Source organism: Halichoerus grypus, chromosome 9 (assembly GCF_964656455.1).
Source record: "Halichoerus grypus chromosome 9, mHalGry1.hap1.1, whole genome shotgun sequence".
In the NCBI taxonomy this organism is placed as follows: domain Eukaryota; kingdom Metazoa; phylum Chordata; class Mammalia; order Carnivora; family Phocidae; genus Halichoerus; species Halichoerus grypus.
In genome coordinates this window covers 49,950,700-49,967,883 of record NC_135720.1, presented here as the reverse complement: position 1 = coordinate 49,967,883, position 17,184 = coordinate 49,950,700, and the positions used below count along the sequence as shown (strand labels likewise).

Below are 17,184 nucleotides of genomic sequence, written 5' to 3'. Positions count from 1 at the left end.
CAAATCAAGAAAAAGAAATTTATGATTTAAGTCATAAAAGTATTCACCATAAAAAATTTAAAATAACAAAGGTAATAAATTTGAACGTTGAGATGGGAAAGGGGAAAACAGGAAGTAGTGAGATTTCACAAAATTGTTCAGCTTTTCTAATGGAAAAACAAAAAACATTTAAAGTTGATAAATCAAGAAACAGAATTATGGTGGTGTCTGGTTGGATCAGTTGGTTAAGCACCAGACCTTCAGCTCAGGTCATGATCTCAGGTTCCTGGGATGGAGCTCAGCCAGAAGTCTGCTTGTCCCTCTCCCTCTCCCTTTGTCCCTCCCCCTGCTCCACTCATGTGTACTCGCACTCTCTCTTGCTCTCACATAAATAGATAAATATTTTTTAAAAAGAAACAGAATTATATGATTAGAGTGGTAAGCACCAGCAAAACTTAAAACAGAAATAGTTAACATTGGTTACCTCTGAGAAATGAGGGAAGCTTGAGAGTGGACAATAAGAAGGAAGGCTTTTACTTTTCACTTTATATAAGTTGTACTGTTGGAGTTTGTTTTAATCATGTACAACTATTATTTAAGAAATTTTAATAGCATAAAAATAAAAATATTTCCACTTTGACACAAATATATTATAAAGATCAAAAACTGCTGAGAAATTAGTTAACAGAACTCTGGTTTTCTAAGTTATACGAGTTCAAATTACAAATAATTTTTCAGAAAAAAGGAAGGTCACTTTTTTTTAAAATTTGCACCTAACAAAGCAATAGGATTCACTCGGTGTTTAAGTCACTCTTAAAATGCAATTATAATAATTACACTGCAAAAAGGGAAAGAGAAAAAGGAAACTAACTTTTGTAAAAAGCAACATACTTTGTGCCTCAGACCACTTGGTACTTTCATAGGTGAGCTTATTTAACAATCATAAAGAAAATTATAACTTCCCTACAGAAAGATGCAACTAACCTGTAAGGCAAACTAACCACCTGTAAGGCAAAAGTTTTACCTTATTTTTCCAGCATCCTTGGATTCACCTTTCTGTCCAAATATAAGTATCTACAAAACAGTTTGCCATGACATGGTTTTGGTCTGTGGTCACAGTACAAAACAAAATTAAATCCATCTCCTAATCACGTTTTCCTTGGTAACTGAGATCATCAACCACAAAATCTCACTGAAATAATATTTTTAGATAGAAAACACACAACAGGGGCAGCTGGATGGCTCAGTCAGTTAAGCATCTGCCTTCAGCTCAGGTCATGATCCCAGAGTCGTGGGACTGAGCCCCGAGTCGGGCTTTCTGCTCAGCCGGGAGTCTGCTTATCCCTCTCCCTCTGCCCTGCTCCGGTTCTCTCTCTCTGCCTCTCATATAAATGAATAAAAAATCTTAAAAAAAGAAAAGAAAACACACAACAGGTTTAAAGCCTCTATAAGGAGGGTGTGTTTCTCCTTTAGAAAGACTCATTATATTAGAAATTAAAGATATTTTATAAGGATACCAATTATTTGAGGACTTCACAGGTTTTTACTTCTCTTTGATCCATCACTTACTTTCGGATAAGAATTCGAACCCTCAATAAAAAACTACTGCTGCACACTTGTATCCCGAATTACATCCTGTCTCCTCTCTTGAGACTCTCTTTTATCCTGCACAATGTGAGCTCAAAAGGCCTATTACAGGAAGTGTTGAACTATCAGCTATTTATAAATGGACAAAATCTTCAAATAGCTTTGTTGGCTACTTCTTCATGGTTCTAGACCTTAAAAACTACCTGTTTTTAAAGAAACAGTCATGTTAATAATTCAAAACATTAAAATGCTCTCTGGGGAAAAAATATCTTGTCCCTTTGTTTTGGGATCCAAAGGCAGCACTAACATTATACAATACCAACATCACAAGATAATGAACAGGCTGATCTTTAAAAAAAAAAAAAAAAAATTAACCAAATAGCCTTACTCTCATCATTTACCACCAAGAAGATTTAAAATTATAATATATTGCCTTCAAGTCTTCTATACTGATGTCTAAACTTCACTATACTATGTGAGCATTTTGCAAAACAAGCACAGTTTAACATCACGTATTAATTTTTTATCCAGCATATTCAGTCCAAACATACAATACACAAAAGTAAAAATCCTTAATTCATCAATATTGACATCCATTACATCAAAAAAAAAAACCTTTCCATAGGTCTACTTTTTCCTACATAAAACTCGGAGACATGCCTTTCCCATGCTGCTAAAATAGTAACCTGTATTTCCTATAGCAAACTAGTGATTTAAAACTCATTTTTATATATTATTCTTAAAGCCTTAAACATTTCTTTTCCTTATCCTCAGCCTCCTTGTCTCCAGTCTTCAGAGATTTATATCTCATATATCACCATGTTAGCAAATCATTTCAAGCCAGTACTTCCAAAGGTAAATAGCTTACAGAAATTTTAATTAGCTACAGTAATATGCACAAAAACTGTACCTACTATTTATTCACTGTAGTATTAGTACTAGCAAAAGACTGGAAACAGCCTAAATATCCATCAAGAGGGATGGTTAAGTAAATTATGTAAGTCAATACAATGGAATACAGTAAAACTATTCAGAAGAACTAGGCATCTCTGCATATCAGTTATGTAATGATCTTCAAATTATATTTGTTTAAAAATAGAGAAATGTAAACTATTTATTAAACACACACACCCCAAGAAAATCTCTCTAAAATGGAAAACCAAGAATGGCTGCCTGTAGAAAGGGAAAGGGGTGGGGAAAGGGAAGGCTTATATATTACATTGTATATCTTTTTATGCACAAGCACTTACTACTTACTGAACACATGCTTTTTTTTTTAACAAAGTATTTTTTTGAAAAGGTGATCTTGACTGCATTCACAAATTGACAGTTTTTCAGTTCAAGTATCAGTTTGCATCATCAAAATGTTTCAGCCTCAAAATCCCTCCTATAACTTGAAAGACATGAGCTTTCCTATTTCATTTGTCCACACCCTCATATACGCATTTTTATTAAATGGTCACCTCAGGGGCACCTGGCTGGCTCAGTCGGTGGAGCATGCAACTCTTGATCTTGGGGTAGTGAATTTGAGCCCCATGTTGGGTGTAAAGACTTAAAAAAAAAAAAAAAAAAGTCACTTCATGGATTTGAAAATTATGTGTTGCTAAGCCACTCATTCCACAAACTAAACCTTCCCAGTCCAGTATCACAGCAACTAGCCAGTTTCTCAGTCACAGTCGTCACACTCCTTGAGCCACATATGGCTAGTGGCTACTATACTGTAGAGCACAGATGCATTTTCATCATTGCGTGAAGTTCTATTGGGCATCACTGCTCTAGACTAAGGGCTGGTAAACTAAGCAGGGCAAACTACAGCCTACAGACCAAAGCCAGTTCACCACCTGTTTTTGTAAATAAAGTTCTATTGGAACACAGCCATTCTAATTTATACTCATTTATATATTATTTGTGGATACTTTCGCACTACAACAGCAGATTCAAGTAATTATAACATATATGGTATGGCTCACAAAGCCCAAAATATTTAGTATATGCCTCTTAGTGGAAAAAAGTTTGTCGGCCATTGCTCTAAACAATCAAATTTCATTGAAAAGAGCATTTATTTCCCTTCAGCTTCAAAAATAAAGTTCTGAAAGCTTGCACTGCATAAATGAAGAACCAATTAAACATAAACCAATGACCATTTAATTTACTAAGTGCTAAAGATACTAAATTTATTAACATAAACCCATAGTATCAATAAATTTCCTAAAGTATGCTTGAATGCTAACATTTTCTAAGCATCTCTATAAAATTGCTAGTAAAAGCACAGAACGGGCACCTGGGGTGGCTCAATTAGCTAAGCTTCCAACTCTTGAGATTTTGGCTCAGGTCATGATCTCAGAGTCGTGAGATCAAGCCCTGCGGGTTATTACTTATAGTGATATTACACACCTAAGAACAAAGAAGGACAGAATCACAGCTAATGAATATACTTGGTGAATAAGAGAAGGCTTCTGGAAGCAAAGCTATTTGAATTGGGTATTAAGGATGAGCAGGAGTTTGCCAAGTTTTGGGGAGTGAGGAGAAAAGGCAGGGAGTAGCAGAGCAACACCATTCTACTTTGACTACAGAAAAAAAATAGAAATGAAAAGGACTTACCAAGTCCTAGAAAATATGAGTTCAATGCTACAGAAGCATGGCTTGACCACTCTGGAAAAAAGGAGGGAATTGGTGGCAAGCATAAAGGCTGTAAAGACGAAAGACTTTAGGATCCAAATGCAAATGGCTTTACATGCCAAAGTAAGGAATTAAGATTGGATGTGATTGTATGAGCCAGAGAGACTGCACAGTTTTCCAAGATGTGACATGAGTGATTTTATATTGTAGAAAAATGACCCCAGGTAACTTGGATCTTGGACTATCATGAGGAAAGACTAACCTAACAGCAGAGACCAATTAAGCTACTGCGCAAATCAAAGATGGTGGACAAAAGTAAGACAGTGAGAATGCAGAGAAACCAGATAAAGAGAACTACAGGCCTGCACTTCTACTTTTTTTAAATGTCCATGTGATATTTTCCCTTTTCTGTATTTGTTGGTATAGATGTATCCTTTACATGGAAAAAGTTTATACAATAAACTAGAAGCAACATGACCTTTTTTGTTTTGCTTCCTATGGTATTAAAGAAGGAAAACACATTAGAAAATGCAGTAACTCAGTCACGAAATCTGGATTACTGTCTTGCAATTTGCTGTGAGGCTTGTCTTTGCTGTGAGACTATGGTCATAACAACCTCTAACAGCTCTGGTTTTCTCATTTGTAAAGAAATGAGACTAAATGATCTTAAAACTCTTGATAGCTTTCTAAAATGCTATGATCCTACTGATACATCATCTTTAATCTTCGTAGATCTCAAAAAAAAAGAACGCAAATATAATCTATTTTAACTACAAACCAAATATGAAAAATCTATCAAAACCAGGCTGTTATGACCATGCCTATTATTTACCTATATGTATCCACATGTACCTAACTACATTTATTTGTGAAGGATTTCGTGACCTATATTAGTAGACATGCAGACACCAATTGCTCATCTGTAACTTTACACATTAAGATACATAGTCACCAACTACTCATCTGAAACCCTAAGGCAAAACTGAAACTGTTGTCAGTTAGCCATTTCACTTTCAATTAACAAGTATCTTTCAGACATCTCCAAAAAGGAGCATTCTTTGATTAGAGTGGTTCAAAGACTAAATGAATGTCTGCAAAGTTGAATAGTAGTATTGTTGGGTACAACAGTTTTCAGACATAACACTATCCTATGGAATCAAGTTTGTTTGAACCTCTTATTGACAAAAGAACTTTTTAACAATATTCCTTTATCAATCAAAACAAAGTTTTTCAAATTTAAGAAATATGGTCTTGAGATTTGTAATCATAAACCGTTATATGTGACTTGTTACTGTTAAAACTATTACAAATTCTTGCTCATACTAAAAAATCTAGAAATACTCTGAACTTGTTTCTCAAGAATAACTTTTAAGCCTGAGTTTATTTAAAAAGGATGGTTGGGTCAAAAGATTCTCTTCCTTCAAAACAAAAAGAAAAAGTAACATTTTTATTAAAAGTGAAAAACCCAAATGTAATCTTTCATTTCCACTGTATAAAGTTATGTAGTATAAATAACATAGTCTAAGTTAAAGTCATATTTCAATGAAAATATTCTAAGGTTTTTTAAACTGTAGTATTAAACTACAAGCAGAGGCTTTTCTAGTGATGTTTTGTGTTACATTACTTCTTCCAGTGTTTCTCCAAAAGACCTGAGTGATTTTTTGGTTATATACTATGTTATATACATCAGAATAATTTCTCTTTAATGAACCCATGTGACTTTTTTCTTGCTCCCTAAAATAGCATTACACATTTTTTCTGAATTAACCAAAATAAATTCTGTAAAGAACTAAACTGTAATTGACCATGATCAGAGTGTAAAATCCTTTACATTGCAAATCTGCATCACAGTTTAGAACCATCACTGAAAACTTTCTATTCTTTCAAATCGCTGGTATCAATGAACATAAAACTAATCCTACCAACCCACAAGAGATGTGTTTACTGTAAAGCCTCAAATCTCAACTAGACCCTTGGTCCAAGAAAACCTACCTTTATTGATTTTTCTTACAAGTAATACAGTGATATCAACTAATGCTTTCAGATCCTACAAGTTTCTTTAAAAAGTATATTTTGAAAATACACAAACTGATCTTATTCTATTAAAGAAACTTTATTAATTCTAATCAAACAAATTTCACTCAAGAAGAAAGTGTAGTCGAATCAAGAACTTTATTAGAGGGGAAAATATTCAAAAAGAACAATTAGAAGCAGGAATTAAATTATCTGTTTTTTGTTATAGCCCATGCTATCGAAATACAATTCAAAAGCAGAATTTTCAATTTTTCTCAAAAGTTGCCTACTAAAAGGAAGCTATTTTAACAAAAATGAAAATACATTTTAGAAATTCCAGATCAAGTATATTATAAAGTTAGCATGAGGAGTATGAAAAACACCACGTGTAATTTGTTTTGTAATGCCAATGTCCAAACAGGAAAACTAGATGTCCTCTCCCCAAGTATATCTGATAAGATTACTACAGGGACACCAGTAAAACAAGTAAAGTTAATATTCCAAAAACAAAATACAAGTTATAGTACCTCACATTCCAAGATACTAATTCAAGGACACCTGGCAATTAACTGAAAGAATTATGAGAAAAGTTTACAACTGAATACCATGGGGCCTGTTCAGTTATAAGACAAAAATTACTTCCAGTAACAATCCTTAGACACGTGTATAGTACCTGGTGATTTCCACGATACTTTATGATAAAACAATTTGTAAAGTTGTGCTTTCTCGTTCTCTGTACGAAATTAGCACACACACTCCAACTACTTTCGTCCTAGAGTTCATAAATCAATTATATCAATTACAACAGAGTGCGCAGAACGATAGGCAACACTTCAAATCTTACTAATGTCATTTTGGCTGATACTCACTTTATTCAGAAATGTTCCGTTACGACCCTAAAGACTCTCTTTCATATAGTTTTTGAAATCTAAGTCTTTGAAATCTAAGCGGGACAGGGAGATAGACGTTCCTGGGCTCCTAACTCTGGGGGAGGAGAATTTCTGCCAGGATAGGCGGTGAAGAGGCGATTGGTTTACACCTACCCTTCACAGGCAGGGAGCTGCAGCTGTTCCACCTGTCCTACAGTACGAGCTCGTCTACCCTACAGGACGAAAGACAGGTGTTCTCAATACTTTATCCAGCTCGCCTTCTCCTAAGAGAACAATCAATAAAGGCTTCCTAAGAGGTTACTACGGTTCTCCCTCAACTCCCAGGAAAACAAAGATTGAGGCCCAGATCTCCGTCACTTCAATTCCGTTCTGGATAATCTAGGTGCTCGATAAAGCCCAGCACGCAGTCATTCAGCCAGGGGACGGAGTGCAGGACATCAGACTATCCCAGGTTGGGGGAAATGAGTTACCAGAGAACTAGGCGAACTCTGAAGTTCTGCGGGTAAAACGCGGTTAGTTTCCCAAGAGGTCCTACATTCGAGGTAAGGTGCGGAATTCAGAATGTGAAAAAGCGCAATCGGGGGCGAATGAGGAGGGATCCAGAAATCGCCAGGTATAGACTGGGACGGGGGCGCTGCGCTGAGGAACCAATGGGCTGGCTGGCGCCAAGGGCAGAGGTGCCCGGCGGGTCAGACCCGTGAGGCTGGCTAGGACCCCAGCACTCGGCCGCGCGACCGGCTCCTCGGCTAGGTTTCAAACCGCCGCCCCCGGGAGGCGCTCAGCCGATTGGAAGTTCCACAACGACCGTCACCAGCCCAGGGCCGGAGCGGCAACTCCTCGGCAAAGCTTTCTCATCCCTCCGCGTCTCCCCAAGAGACCAGACCCCACAAACTCCACCTCCAACCGAGGTCCCAACTCGAGTCCCGCCGCCAGCTCCATGCACGCGGAAGGCGCCCTCTGGGACGGGACCGACGCCCCCCGACTGGGCTGCGCCGCGGGAGTTCGAGAGGCGCGACGGGGCCGCGCGGGAGGCGGACAGCACCCGCGTCCCTCAGTCCGCGCTGGGACACGGCCCCGCGACCACCTCCGCCTCGCCACTCGGGAACGGCCCGACCCGGCGCCGACCCACCCATCCCGCGCGGTCGCGGGCTGGGCGAAGACCCAAGCGAGCCTACTCCCCCCACCCCTGCTCTTACCCATCTTTCCGCCTCGCCTTGTAGACGTGCCCGTAGGTGCCGCGTCCCACTTTGCACCCTTCGTACTCAAACAAATCCTCCACCCGCTCCCGCTCCGCCGCCAGCTTCGCCTTGAAATCATAATCCATTGTCTGCTTTCCCCATAGAGGCACCGGGACGCGGGGGCCGCCGCCGCTCAGTCCCTCCTCCTCCTCCCCCCGCGACCGCCGCTCCACTTCTCCAACAGCCGCCTCTCGGGCGCGCGCGCGCCGCCCGCCGCCCCGCGGTCCGCCTTCAGCAAGGGACTCCTCGGCGGCCGCGGCAGCCACCTCCTCCACCACCACCTCCTCCTCCTCCGCGGCGGCGGCGGCGGCGGCTCCCGCAGGCAGCCCCAGTCCCGCCTCCCCCCTTCATTTCCTTGTTTTGGAACCTGGTGGGCAGCTCCGCGGCTTCCTCGAGCTCATTAACGAACCATACCGCCCACCCCGAAGTCGCGGAGGCTCCTGGGAAATACAGTTCTGCAGTCTAAAGGAGTGGCTGAGTTTTGCCAGCAAAAGAAATACAGCACCCAGGTTGCTTTGGGCCGCCACAGCCCCGCCCCCCACGAGGCGTGCACGCCTGCGCACTGGGGCCGCCCCTCCCCCTCAGGTACCGCCGGACTGCCAGTTCCTGTGAAGGTAGAAAGCTCAAAGTTGCTGTATTCTTTCTGCGAGTCTGTGGGAGCTGGTGGAAAGAAGGCTCTTGTTCTGGTGTGAGGAAGGTACTCCACTATAACTGCTCCCGGGCGAGGAGAGTGGAAAGTATTTGACAAGTGGTTTGCTCAGGAGTTTGCTCCTGCGGTTTGAGAGGCGAGCGCTGTGGTTAGGGCAGTTGTACTGCAGATTGTTTGTTTTTTGTGGCAATTGGTCCGCCTGTTACCCCGCCCCCTCCCCCGTCCAACCGTTCATTGGCTGAGACTAGAGAATGACGTCCTCGTTGGTGCGTGGGTATCCCCAGGCTTTGGCTCTTTTCCCGCTCTTGATTGGTAATTGGGTGTGCTCGGTTGTTTCTGATAGGTTAATCTTTTTTCTTTACGATGCGAAAACCGTATTTCAAAAGCTGAACCATCAGCAGTTTCCTAGTCCTAGCTTAGGTGTGAGGAGAACTTCTGAGCCCTGAGCTGCCAATCATCCTTTTCCTCGCGCTCTAGTCATGGTCTCCTCCTACCATATGCGGTTCCCACAGCCAAGCTTTGGCCATCTGTCTAAGGACAGTTAAAGTGCCAGGGGGATGCATCATTTTAAAAACAATCATCAGGTTTGGATTGTAAAAGATTTTTTACAGTCTATGCATAATGGTGACATTCTCCTAGAATGTTCAAGAAAGTCTCCTTAATCAAGGTGAAGATTGATTCATTTAATTATTGCGTGCTTAATGTGTCAGATAATTGGGATACAATCTTAAACATGATTGCTGCTAGGATAGGACTAATATACTACATTTAGTGGGAGCACAAAGGAAGAAATGGTCACTCGTATCTAAAGTGGTAAGGAGGGTACCTGGGTGGCTCAGTCGGTTAACCGTCTGCCTTCGGCTCAGATCATGATCCCAGGGTCCTGGGATTGAGTCCCGCATGGGGCTCCTTGCTCGTCGGGGAGCCTGCTTCTCCCTCTGCCTGCTTCTCCCTCTGCCTGCCTCGCTCTCTCTGACAAATAAATAAAATCTTAAAAAAAAAAAAAAGGCTTTCTTCAAAAAATAAATAAAGTGGCAAGGAAAGTTGATAGTGAGCTGCCTGCTAGGTTTTGGAAGAAACCTGGAAAACTTGGGGTGGGGGGGAGATCATTTATTTACTACAAGAGTAAATTTCTTGGGAAACTTTCTCAGATCTTGAAGTCAATCAAAAAGTATCTGAGTTTCTCTTATTTCCAGGAGCCGTGATAAGTGCTGAAGATACCAGATGAAAATTGGTCTTTTTCCATCGGGGGAACTAAAACCTATTGAAGAAATAAACACGCAGGCAAATTAAAAACAAACCGTGTGGGAACAAAGAGCAATGGTAGAATAGGAAGACTTTTAGAGGAGTCAGGCTAGGCTTCACAAGGGAGGTCAGTTTGAGCCAAAATTTAGAGAACCTTATATGAAGGGCAAGTGGACAAGTAGCAGGAAATTATTTAAGGCAGGATGGCAAATACATATATCATGAGAGAACATGATATAATCTGAGAAATGCAACTAGTTTGTTACAGATTAAAGCAGGGAAAGGGATATCTAAAAAGAGGTTAGATAAGCAGAGGTCAGATTATGAAGAGCCTATATATATGTCAAGTAAAAGTTTTAAATTTCATCATTTTAGAGGCAATCGGAAGCCATTAAAGACTTTTTTTTTAAGATAAAAAGGTGTTTTTTATTATGTTAATCACCATACATTACATCATTAGTTTTTGATGTAGTGTTCCATGATTCATTGTTTGCGTATAACACCCAGTGCTCCATGCAGAACGTTCCCTCTTTAATACCCATCACCAGGCTGACCCACCATGATTCATTGTTTGCGTATAACACCCAGTGCTCCATGCAGAACGTTCCCTCTTTAATACCCATCACCAGGCTGACCCACCATGATTCATTGTTTGCGTATAACACCCAGTGCTCCATGCAGAACGTGCCCTGTTTAATACCCATCACCAGGCTAACCCATCCTCCCACCCCCTCCCCTCTAGAACCTTCAGTTTCTTTTTCAGAGTCCATTGTCTCTCATGGTTCGTCTCCCCCTCCGATTCCCCCCCTTCATTCTTCCCCTCCTGCTATCTTCTTCTTTTTTTTTTTAAACATATAATGTATTATTTGTTTCAGAGGTACAGATCTATGATTCAACAGTCTTGCACAATTCACAGCGCTCACCAACGCACATACCTTCCCCAATGTCTTATCACCCAGCCACCCCATCCCTCCCACCCCCCACCACTCCAGCAACCCTCAGTTTGTTTCCTGAGATTAAGAATTCCTCATATCAGTGAGGTCATATGATACATGTCTTTCTCTGATTGACTTATTTCGCTCAGCATAGTACCCTCCAGTTCCATCCACATCATTGCAAATGGCAAGATTTCATTCTTTTTGATGGCTGCATAATATTCCATTGTATATATATACCACTTCTTCTTTATCCATTCATCTGTCAAGGGACATCTTGGCTCTTTCCACAGTTTGGCTATTGTGGACATTCCTGCTATAAACATCGGGGTGTATATACCCCTTCGGATCCCTACATTTGTATCTTTGGGGTAAATACCCAGTAGTGCAATTGCTGGGTTGTAGGGTAGCTCTATTTTCAACTTTTTGAAGAACCTCCATACTGTTTTCCAGAGTGACTGCCCCAGCTTGCATTCCCACCAACAGTGTAGGAGGGTTCCCCTTTCTCCACATCCCCACCAACATCTGTCATTTCCTGACTTGTTAATTTTAGCCATTCTGACTGGTGTGAGGTGATATCTCATTGAGGTTTTGATTTGGATTTCCCTGATGCCGAGCGATGTTGAGCACTTTTTCATGTGTCTGTTGGCCATTTGGATGTCTTCCTTGGAAAAATGTCTGTTCATGTCTTCTGCCCATTTCTTGATTGGATCATTTGTTCTTTGAGTGTTGAGTTTAAGAAGTTCTTTATAGATTTTGGATACTAGCCCTTTATCTGATATGTCATTTGCAAATATCTTCTCCCATTCTGTCGGTTGTCTTTTGGTTTTGTTGACTGCTTCTTTTGCTGTGCAAAAGCTTTTTATCTTGATGAGGTCCCAATAGTTCATTTTTGCCCTTGCTTCCCTTGCCTTTGGCGATGTTTCTAGGAAGAAGTTGCTGTGGCTGAGGTCAAAGAGGTTGCTGCCTGGGTTCTCCTCAAGGATGTTGATGGACTCCTGTCTCACATTGAGGTCTTTCAACCATTTTGAGTCTATTTTTGTGTGTGGTGTAAGGAAATGGTCCAGTTTATTAAAGACTCTTGAGCTAAGAAGTATTATAATCAGTGCTGTGTACTCAAAAACTCCTGACAGCAGTGTTCAGGATAGATTGGAAGAAGGTGGGAACAGTAAGGAAGCTATTGCCTTAGGGCACCTGGCTGGATCCCCAAGTTGGTAGAGCATGTGACTCTTGATTTTAGGGTCTTGAGTTCAAGCCCCATGGTGAAGCCTATTTAAAAAAAGAAGAAGAAGAAGCTGTTACCTTAATACTTACAAAATACAGGGATCTAGGGGCTCCTGGGTGGCTCAGTCGGTTAAGCGGCTGCCTTCAGCTCAGGTCATGATCCCAGGGTCCTGGGATCAAGCCCTGCATCGGGCTTGCTGCTCCGCAGGAAGCCTGCTTCTCCCTCTCCCACTCCCCCTGCTTGTGTTCCCTCTCTTGCTGTGTCTTTATCAGTCAAATAAATAAAAATAAATCTTTAAAAAAAAAATCATGATCCCAGGGTCCTGGGATTGAGTCCCACATCGGGCTCCTTGCTCAGCGGGGAGCCTGCTTCTCCGTCTGCCTGCTGCTCCCGCTGCTTGTACTTTCTCTCTCTCTAATAAATAAATAAAATCTTTAAAAAAATTTTTTTAAAAAATACAGGGATCTGAACCATAGAGTGATAGTGCTGATCATGAGAAAAAGCCAGATACCAGAATTATTTATGAATCAAATTCAACAGAACCTAGTGATTAATTAAATGTGGGTTTAAGGGAGAAAGAATAATCCAAAATGTCTTCCAGGGTTTTGACTGTAACAATAATGTAAATAAAGGAATAAGAGCAGTTTTTAAGAGAAAAATGATAAGTTTGGCTAGAGCATGTTCTATCTGAAGTGCTTGTGGGGGCATCAAGATAGAAATAACAAGTAAGGGGCACCTGGGTGGCTCAGTCTTTAAGCGTCTTCCTTTGGCTCAGGTCATGATCCCAGGATCCTGGGATCGAGCCCCGCATCGGGCTCCCTGCTTGGCGGGAGGCCTGCTTCTCCCTCTCCCACTCCCCCTGCTTGTGTTCCCTCTCTCGCTGTCTCTCTCTCTCTCTCTGTCAAAATAAATAAATAAAATCTTTAAAAATAAGAACGGGGCACCTGGGTGGCTCAGTTGTTAAGCGTCTGCCTTCGGCTCAGGTCATGATCCCTGGGTCCTGGGATCAAGCCCCGCATCAGGCTCCCTGCTCGGCGAGAAGCCTGCTTCTCCCTCTCCCACTCCCCCTGCTTGTGTTCCCTCTCTCGCTGTGTTTCTCTCTGTCAAATAAAATCTTTAAAAAATATAATAAAATAAATAAATAAATAAATAAATAACAAGTTGAATTTAAATTAAAAATTTTTTTAAATGAAAGAACGGGGCGCCTGGTTGGCTCAGTCGGTTGAGCCTCTGCCTTCGGCTCAGGTCATGGTCCCAGGGTCCTGGGATCGAGCCCCACGTCGGGCTCCCTGCTCAAGAGGAGGCCTGCTTCTTCCTCTCCCACTCCCCCTGCTTGTGTTCCCTCTCTTGGTGTCTCTCTCTGTCTCTGTCAAATAAATAAATAAAATCTTTAAAAAATAAATAAATAATGAAAGAGCAAGTAAACAGATGAATATTTTTACCTGCCAACGAGAAGTCTGGCCTAAATGTATAGATTTGAAAATCATCAGTGTAGAGTATGGAGAATATTTTTTGGTTGGTTGCTGTTTTTAACTATTGAGTTTTGCATTCATTTTATCCTCAAAATATCCCTATTAGGTTTGTTGATTTATTATTCTTATTTTACAATGAACAAACTGAGACAGCTAGTAAATTACAGAGCCAGGGCTTAATGAGTATGTACTTGGGAGTAAATGAAAACTGGGAAAATGTGTAAGTAAAAAACCAAATATAGATTATGAAAAGGTTAACTAAAAAAATAAAGTTTTACCACACCCTGTGTTACTAAGGATATGAGGAAATAGTCTTCTACATTGCTAGTGGAAGTACACATTCACAAAATATATACATTAGATTTTGATCTTGGCAGCATCTATCAAAATTACATAGTAGTTTACAAAAAAAAAAAAAAAATACATAATAGTACTACTCCTTGTGGTAGATGCTGTGATGTACCTCCCAGAATGGATAAATAAAGTATGGCACATCCATCAGTGGATTATTATGCAGCCCTAAAAATAATATGAAGGCTATGAACTATTCCTCTCAGATCTCTTCCCTGCCGGGAGGCTCCATCTGTTAAGCCCTGAATCTACCACCGCATTTGCAATGAGGCCACACTCCCCATGAACTTCTCCCAGCGGATGACTGAGCATAGCAGGATGTTCAGGCAGGTCCATTCCTGCAGGATGCAGGATTCCTCTGATGTGTGACTTTGTTTTAAGGAATCCCCAGGTTTAAGCCTGTCTGAAACTTTCTTAGAACTATGTTGCAGTCTGAGTCACTAACTACCCCAACCCTCCTAATTCCCCCCACCCCTCCTTCATGGGGCTCAGATCAGCATCACTATCTGATTGTCTCCAGCTCTCTCCTTTTTCTCCCTCACAGGCATTTCCTCCAGTAAGTCTCTTGCATGTCTAATCCCATCTTGGCATCTGCTTTTGAGAACACTTTAACAATGAGGAAATTGTTTAGGCACTAATATGAAAAGACCTCCAAGATATATTTTTAACTGAAAAAAAGCAAGAATCAGAAGAGTGTCTGCCATATGCTAAAATTTTCATACAAAAGGAAAAATACGTATTTGCTTGTATATGCATAGAAAGACCACAGGAAACCATTTGCTCAGGGAAGATAAATGGCTTGAGAATCAGGGATAGGAGGGAGAATTTGTACTGGCCTTTTTGAATTTTGATTCATAAAATGTTGCCTTTTCAAAAGGTGAATATTAAATAATTTAAATGGAAAAAAAAGTATGGGCACCTGGAGGGCTCAGTCAGTTAAGTGGCTGACTCTTGATTTCGGCTCAGGTCATGCTCTGTGTTGTGAGATTGAGCCCCACCTGGAGCCCCACGTCGGATTCCCTGCTTGTGAGAAGTCTGCTTGAGATTCTCTCTCCCTCTGCCCCTCCCCCCGTTTGTGCCTCTGTGTGTGTGTGTGTGTGCACACATGCTCGCTCTCTCTCTCAAATACATAAATCTTGAAAAAAACAGTAGGAGCTTGGCTAAGAATGGAGAAAGATAGAATTGAACCTACCATAGTCAAGAGAAGTTCAGAGTTTGGTTTTGTTATTAGTTTGTTTTTAATAGGAGGAAGAAGCTTTTCATATACTGAAAGGAAAGAACTGGTGGAGAAAGAAAAGTGAAAACATAGGAAATATTGGGGGTAAAATATGGAGCTTCTAGGGGACAAAATCCAAACAGAGGTAGCTTCACACGGAAAGGGAGAAATCTTGAGAAGGTGAGTGGGGAGAGTAAGACTAGGCCTCCATGAAGGAAAGGGAATTGAAGAACTGAGACATTCCTAGCCTCCTTATAATAAAAGTAATAACTTCTATATAACATGGGAAGCATGATCAAATGCAGAGGAAAAAAAGCAATGGGGCTTGAGCAGGGGGCTTGAAGAAGGAATGATGGTTTTGGCATATTTTTTTTTTGACAAATAAGCAGACAGAATGAAAGCTAACATTTATTGAATCCTAGGCATTTTATATAAATTAGCTTACAACCATTCTATGAGGAAGATATGTATTATCTCCATTTTGCAAATAAAAAAACCAGAGGCTCTAGGAAGATAAACTATGGAATGTTACAGTTAGTGATAAGATTTAACCTCAGGTTTCTATGACACTAGAGGATGATACTGTCAAGTATTAACAGGGCTGTTTATCAAGATCAAATGATTCTGAGACATTCCGTCGTCTGTGTCTTAAACTCTACTTTGTATATGTTAAAATTACTACCTCTACTTTATTTTTCTTCATATTTGGTTGATATCAGTCATCTCTTTCTGCTTTCTCAGTGCGTGGAAGAGTCATAGGGCTTATGAAATACAGAGACTATCATTGCCACAGCCATTGAGATGTTCCTTGTCCTAGTATTTTTTTTTTTTAAGATTTTATTTATTTGACAGAGGGAGACACAGAGAGAGACGGAACACAAGCACTGGGAGTGGGAGAGGGAGAAGCAGGCTTTCCGCCTGGCAGGGAGCCCGATGTGGGCCTCAATCCCAGGACCCCGGGATCATGACCTGAGCCAAAGGCAGACGCTTAACGAATGAGCCACCCAGGTGCCCCATGATGTTCATTGTCCTAGTATGTTAAAGAGGCCTTCCTTGCCTTTGCTTTTCCACTCAAACAGCAATAGTTCTCTGGCCAATCAGATTTCAGGGTATTATTTGCCATGTAAATACCTGTAACTCTTCTGGGAGGCATATTCAGACTATTTAAACATTGATTAAAAGTCTGATAACAACGCTTCATATATTAAGGATGGTCTGGGGCGCAATTCTGGAATTCTGGAATCAAGGTATAGCAAGGTTGGTTCATTCTGGGAGAATCTGCTGCATGCCTCCCTCCTTGTTTGGTGGTTGTCAGTAGTCCTTGGCCGTCCTTGGCTTTCCTTGGCTTGTGGCAACATAACTCTAGTCTCTGCCTCTATCTTCACATGGCCATCTTCCATCTGTGTCTGTGTCCAAATTCCCTCTTAAAAGGACATCAGTCATATTGGATTTAGGCCCCACCCTAATCCTCATTGTACAAGTTAGAACCTCATTGTAACTTTCATACATCTACAAAATCTTATTTCTAAGTAACATCATACTCTCAAGTTCTAGGTAGGCATGAATTTGGGGGAAACACTATTCAACCAGGAACTGTGCTCAGTTTTGACTGTCACTGAATGAGGGGCCATCCTGAAAAAAAGGAAGAAAATGATCTTTTCCCTCATCCCATACAACATTCAGTAGGAATAAGAGGGAATTTTTGGCATCCCCAGAGTGGGCTTTCTTATTTATATTTTTCTTTTCATAAAGGAGAGTCTAGGGG

General features: G+C 40.9%; 1 protein-coding gene and 1 long non-coding RNA gene across 11 annotated transcripts in view; one reads left to right on the top strand and one right to left on the bottom strand.

The window, feature by feature from the left end:
* The window catches only part of CDK19 (cyclin dependent kinase 19), a 171,104-nt gene extending 162,310 nt beyond the window's left edge, over positions 1-8,794 (bottom strand). For 2 of the 6 annotated variants that reach the window (XR_013441156.1, XM_078054869.1), the window contains exon 1: positions 8,285-8,658. Coding sequence is in view for 1 of the 6 variants with exons in the window: in XM_078054869.1 (XP_077910995.1) it covers positions 8,285-8,412 (128 nt within the window). In the remaining 5 variants the exon portion in view is untranslated. Of the gene's footprint in view, positions 1-7,241; positions 7,301-8,284; positions 8,659-8,693 lie in introns of those variants that run through there. The other 4 variants (XM_078054873.1, XM_078054871.1, XM_078054872.1 and 1 more) reach the window with 4 other exon arrangements.
* A 102-nt stretch (positions 8,795-8,896) lies between these two features.
* The window catches only part of LOC144379054 (uncharacterized), a 52,152-nt gene continuing 43,864 nt past the window's right edge, over positions 8,897-17,184 (top strand). For all 5 annotated transcript variants that reach the window (XR_013441160.1, XR_013441161.1, XR_013441159.1 and 2 more), the window contains exon 1: positions 8,897-9,023. This is a non-coding gene — a long non-coding RNA (uncharacterized LOC144379054). The remainder of the gene's footprint in view (positions 9,024-17,184) is intronic.